Source organism: Fukomys damarensis, unplaced genomic scaffold, assembly GCF_012274545.1.
Source record: "Fukomys damarensis isolate Sample0158 unplaced genomic scaffold, DMR_v1.0_HiC HiC_scaffold_27, whole genome shotgun sequence".
In the NCBI taxonomy this organism is placed as follows: domain Eukaryota; kingdom Metazoa; phylum Chordata; class Mammalia; order Rodentia; family Bathyergidae; genus Fukomys; species Fukomys damarensis.
The window spans coordinates 23,622,698-23,628,693 of NW_022900939.1; the positions used below are offsets into that span (position 1 = coordinate 23,622,698).

The 5,996-nt window shown below is 48.3% G+C and overlaps 1 protein-coding gene across 1 annotated transcript in view; it reads left to right on the plus strand.

The window, feature by feature from the left end:
• Cdca5 (cell division cycle associated 5) overlaps positions 1 to 5,172 on the plus strand; it is a 6,564-nt gene extending 1,392 nt beyond the window's left edge. The window contains exons 5-6 of the mRNA XM_010636013.3: positions 4,016 to 4,441; positions 4,587 to 5,172. Of these exons, the coding sequence (XP_010634315.3) occupies positions 4,016 to 4,441; positions 4,587 to 4,667 (507 nt within the window). The 3' untranslated portion in view covers positions 4,668 to 5,172. The remainder of the gene's footprint in view (positions 1 to 4,015; positions 4,442 to 4,586) is intronic.
• Positions 5,173 to 5,996: the final 824 nt, after the last annotated feature.

Genomic DNA, 5,996 nt, shown 5'->3' on the forward strand with positions numbered 1-5,996 from the left:
TTTTTGTGAGACAGGGTCTCACTATATAGTTGAGACTGACCTGGAAATCACTATGTAGTCCAGGCTGGTCTGGAACTCACAGTGATCTTCCTGCCTCAGCCTCCCGAGTGCTGGGATTACAGGTGTGCACCATCATGCTCGGCTTCTAGCCTTTATTTTGAGGCAGGACCTTGCTAAGTGGCCCACGCTGATTTTAAGTTTGTGATCCTCCTGCCTCAGCCTCCAGACTTCTTGGATTTCAGGCATATACCACTACACCCAGCTGTCCTCAGTTCTTATTTACGGTTGTTATAATTTTTATGTGTGGTGCTTTTGTTTGCTTGTTTGGTACTGGGGCTTGAACTCGGGTCCTTGCACTTGCAAGGCAGGCCACCGAACCGCTGAGCTAAATCCCCGGCCCTGTGGTGCTTTTATAGTTTTAGTAGAACTTCTTATCAAGAACAGTTTATTAATAGAAAATCTGAAAGCCTAAAGAGTGAGAAGTGCTACCTTTTAAAAGCTCCTTAACAAATATGGAGTAAGACAAATGACCTAGTGATTGCCAAGGACTACAGAAAGGAAGTGCTAGGTGCCATGATAGTACCTAACTGAGATGAGTTGGCTTGGGATATTTCACAGAAGAGACCTTTAAACCAAGTCTCTTAAAACAAGTAGGGGTTCTGGGCAAAGGAAGCCATGCTCCAGGAAGAGATCTAGAGTGCAAAGAAAAATCATGAAGTTTGGGAAACGGCAGTTTTGTTTGGTGGTGTGTATGCACCAGATCTAATCCGAGGAGGGAGCTTGCAAGGCCAGAGCAGATACTGATGAGGCATGAAAACCACATTCACAGGCTCCAGCTTCATTTTCTTGTCTGTGGGCAGCCTTTGGAAATGTTTTGTTGTGTGTGGTGCTGGAGACCAAACCCAAGGCATTGTCCTTGCTAAGTAGGTGCTCTGCCACTACTTTTGTAAAGTTTTGACCAAGATGGTGACCCAATCAAGGTCGAGTGTTATAAAAAGATCCCTGGGTGAGATGGGAGTGCTGTGTGGATAAATGGCTGCCCTAGGGCCCTGAGACCAGGTGGGAGGATGTGAACTCCAGGAGTCTGAAGGGACTTAGGACCTCATTAAGGTGGGGTGCCCCTTTTCGTCCCATTGTCAACATGACTATTCCTTCGCACAGGAGCAAGGACTGGGCTCAGAGGAAACATCCTCACAAAGACCTTCCCTACCCAATCTCCCTGCCTGCCTCCCCCAGTACTGAGGATTAAACCTAGGGAGCACTGAGCTCCATCTCCAGCCCTTTTTATTTTACTTTTTGTATTTTGAGCCAGGATCTTGCTAAGTTGGCTGGAATGTCCTTGAACTGCTGATCCTCCTGTTTTAGCTTCGCAAGTAGGTGGGACTTCAGGCATGCACTACTGTGCTTGTCTCCCTGAGTACTCTTACCCAATTACTTTCACATTTCTCTGTGTAATTCTCTTAGGCCTTATCAACATCTGATAGGTTATGTGCTCACATGTTTGATGTCTTTCCTTCTGTAAATTAAATACCTTGCAAGCTGAGACTTCTGTTGATTGATTGTTTGTTTTTGTTTTTTTGAGACAGGGTCTCACTATGTAGTTGAGACTGACCTGGAACTCACTATGTAGCCCAGGCTGGTCTCAAACTCACAGCAATACTCCTGCCTCAGCCTCCCGAGTGCTAGGATTACAGGCATGCACTAACACGCCCGGCTTGTTTGTTTGTTTTGAAACAAGGTCTCCCTATGTAGTTTCAAGCTGGCCTTGAATTCACTGTTGCCCAGGCTGGCCTCAAATGAGGCTATCCTCCAGCTTTAGCCTCCTGACTGCTGGGATAACAGGCATCATGGCTTAGCTTGACTGATTCTTGAGATCAGGCTAAAGTTGCCAGAGCCTATGTGACTGCTTGGCCTTAAAGGATGAGGAAGAAGGAGTCAAGGTTGTTCCCATTCTGTTGAGCATCCCTTTTACTGAATCCATGTGGCAGATTCTCCAGAGCTTGTGGCCAGGGAATGTCTCTTAATAAACCAGTTTACTTCCTGGATATTAGACCGTAGTTGATTTGTTCTACTTCTAGCCTTGCCTTGGCCTCCAGAAAGCTCAATGCCAAGTTTCATGTACATCAGTTCAGTACTTAGTGAGCACTCCCAATGTGAAGTCAGCTAGACGATGACTCTTGCGGTCAGCAAGTTCCAGTTCCAGTTGGGGTGACTGAGTCAACCAGTACACAGGCCGATATCCATAGTGATGTTGCTCTATAGGAAATAAAAGGTCAGTGTGACAGATTACCAGAGATGAGAGAGGCTGTCCCTGAGCCCATGGCAGGGTGCAGTCTCCCCAAGGAAGCCCCTGAGCTGAGAAGAGTTTTACAGGCAATCAGTACAGGAAGCTCTGCATGCATGTGTCAGGTTAAGTCTTCACTGTCCCCAGCCTTGCTGTGGCTCCCTTGGTCTCAGCAAAATCCTGAGCTTGGCCTATAACCCTATTACCTCCCAACCCCCATTACCTTTCAAACCTTGTCTTCATCTCCTTTATGACCTCCTTGTTCCTTGACCCTGACTGGTGCCCTTTAGCATCAAGGCTTTTGCTCCTTCTGTTTCTGCTACTTGGAACACTTCCTTCTGGTGTCCACACAACCCAGTCTCTCACCAGCTTCCATTTGTAGCTCACATGTTACTTTCCCAGTGAGTTCCAGCCACTGCAGTACTTGATCCTCTTCCGTTTATTTCTGTAGCACTTAATACCTCTGTCACAAGCCATGGTCTTCCTGGGCTGGAGATTTAGCTCAGTGGCACCATGCCTGCCTGGCAAGTGCAAGGTTCTGAGTTCAATCCCCAGTACCAAAACACTTGAAAGAAACAGGCAAAAAACCAAACAACAATTCATGGTCTTCCTTATTGTCTATTTTCCCCTCTAGAATGGAAGCACTATAGTGACAGAGGTTTTCTCTTATTTCTTTCTATACTCCCACTGCCTGGTACAGTGCCTGGCACAGTCAGGTGGCCAATGATTTTACTGAGCGAATAGACTTTTTGGGAAAATCTTCAGCAGCTGTGTGGTAAATGGACCGTAGAGGGTGAGGCTAGAAGTAGGCAAAACGGTTAGATTTCTGAGCTGGTCTAGATGGGACATGGGGGTTTATGTTTGGAGAGGTGGCTGGATTACAGTCACATTTGGAACAGGGATAGCACTAGCACTAGATGTAGCTAGTTTTCTGGTATCACAAGAGTGGACTCAGAAGCAGCGATGGATAGTTTGTTTTTTTTTTGTTTTTTTTTTGTTTTTGGTTTTTTGAGACAGGGTCTCACTATGTAGTTGAGACTGCCCTGGAACTCACTGTGTAGCCCAGGTTGGTCTCTCAAACTCTCAGCGATCCTCCTGCCTCAGCATCCCGAGTGCTGGGATTACAGGTGTGCGCCACCATGCCCGGCTAGATAAACACTTTTAAAAAGAAAACTATCTGAAGAAAACTATCTGCCGGGCGTGGTGGCACACGCCTGTAATCCCAGCACTCTGGGAGGCTGAGGCAGGAGGATCTCTGAGTTTACCAGCCTGGGCTACATAGTGAGTTCCAGGGCAGTCTCAACTACATAGTGAGACCCTGTCTCAAAATAAATAAATAAAATAAAAGTGTTTATCTAGCTAGGCTCAGTGGCACCCACCCATAGTGCCAGCTACTTAGGCTGAAGCAAGAGGATAACAAATTCAAGGCTAGCCTGGGCAACTTAGCAAGACCCTGTCTCAAAAAAAATAAAATGGGCTGGGGATGTAGCCCAGTGCAGTCCCTAGGTTTAATTCCTAGTACCACAAAAAAGTATTTGGGGGTACAGCTCATTGGTAGTGCTTGCCTAGCATGTATGAGTCCCTGTGTTTGATACCCAGTACTGAAGTAAATACATAAAGAAAAATTGTTTTGTGGAACATTTTTTCCAACCTGAGTCTCCTGAGTCCTTTTTGGAAGTAAGGAGTCCAGCTGTGTAACAGGAATGTGTTCTCCTCACTGTCCTTATGCAGATTGCTTTTTTCTTGGGGAAAGAAAACAATCCTGTCCAGGAACCAAAGAAAGTGGACCTTTTCAAGACATGCAGTGTCCCTGCCACCCCTGCTACCACTCCTGTGCTGTACCCACTGAATAGCCAGTCCTGCTCCAGGGAAGGAGAGTTGGATGCCAGATACGTGGAAATGTCTAAGAAAGTCAGGCGCTCCTATAGCCGGCTGGACACTCTTGGATGTGCCTCCACCTCCACCCCTGGCCTCCGGTCCTGCTTTGGCTTTGAGGACCCCGAGGATTTGTCTGGAGTCTCACCTGTGCTGCATTCAAAGTTAACCGAGATCCCCAAGGTCCCTGCAAAGCTCTGGTCCCCAGACACGAATCTCCCGGGAATCTCTCCTCAAGTTATGAAAGAGAAGCGAAAGAAGAAAAAGGTTCCAGAGATACTGGTGAGTGAGGGAGGGGCATAGTCTTTCCTGCCGTCACGCATGGCTCAGCTCTGGCTTTGGGGGAAGGCAGCACCTGCAGGGTGTGGGTGATAGGTTTGCCAATGTGGCCCCTCCCTGCTCACCTGGCTCCATTTCTCTTCCCCAGAAGTCGGAGCTGGATGAGTGGGCCGCGGCCATGAATGCTGAGTTTGAAGCTGCTGAGCAGTTTGATCTCCTGGTTGAATGAGGTGGAGTGAGGGTACAACCTGGCCAGACCCTCCTCTCCTCTCCTTGTACATAGCATACTCAGTGAAGTCCCTCTGCATATGAGGCCGGTCTACCTCTCTGGCCTTAGGCAGCCCTGGCGGTAGTGTCAAGTTTCAGAAAATAGGGCCCTCCTGGCCCCTTACTATCGCCTTCCTGTCTCCCCAAAGCATTGGGTTGAAAGGCCACTTCTGCTCTGATTGGGGACTGTGGCTGCTCTGAACCAGCCCCAAGAGAAATAGGTGCCGTAAAATCTGGCTGGCCTCCACCTGTCCCTCTGGATCTGCCCTCCATTAGTGGCCTGTTTTCCAGTCACGAACCCATCAGTGTAAAGAGGGGCTGGGTTCTGTGGACAGTCTAGGAGAGGCTTCACGGGCTAGGGGACTGTGCTGCCCTCAAGGAAGAAGCTGGACAGTCAGCCTGTGGGGCTCAAGTTTTGGTTTTTGTTGTGTTTTGCAATACTGGGGATTGAACCTGCCTTGGCTATGAAGCCCTCTTTTATTTTTATTACACTTTGAGACAGCGTCTGACTAAATTGCCCAGGCTGGGCTCAAATTTACAATCTGTCTCAGTTTCCCAGAGAGCTGGGTGCACCACCTTGCTCAGCTGGAGTGCAAGTGTCGAATAAGGGAGGGAGCCTTAACTGGGTCCTGACTGTAAATATTTCCTAGTTTGGAGCTGTGTGTTACATGTCTGTGTTCTGCTGCTGAGGTGTTGATAACTGTGATTGCTGGGTTGTTGTTTGGGACAATGAGGATGCATTGCATGGTGCCCGGTCAGTCACTTTGCTGGCCACTGGCCCAGGGGCAAAGGGAGAGCCTTCTTGTCACCCATACCCATTTCTTTAAAAATGAACCACAGGGCCGGGGATTTAGCTCAGCCATTCTGCCGCCTGCCTCGCAAGTGCAAGGACCTGAGTTCGATCCCTGGTACCAAAAAAAAAAAAAAAAAATGAAGCACATTCTTTGGCCCTGGAAGAATAAAGGTCCCAGTCCCAGTCCCAGGCACATTTTGCACCTGTTCTGTAATGTTGCAGGCAGCTTTCCTGCCGATGAGAAAGCTGCAGGGATTGGTAGCTTTCCGATTTAGCTTCTTTACAATACTTTCCCTCAGGAACCTGCCCAAGGGGGTGCTGGGAGTTGGAGTGGTGGTCGGGGGGCATTTCTCCTCCTTTCCCTTTCCTTGGTACTGGTGGAAGGTGTGGTTTAAACACTGCCCTACCCACCACAACTCCCACCCAGCCCAGGCTATTGCACTGTTGGTGTTTACAAGATCATGGAAGTAGGGGCTGAGAAGAGTGGAGAGGTGGGTG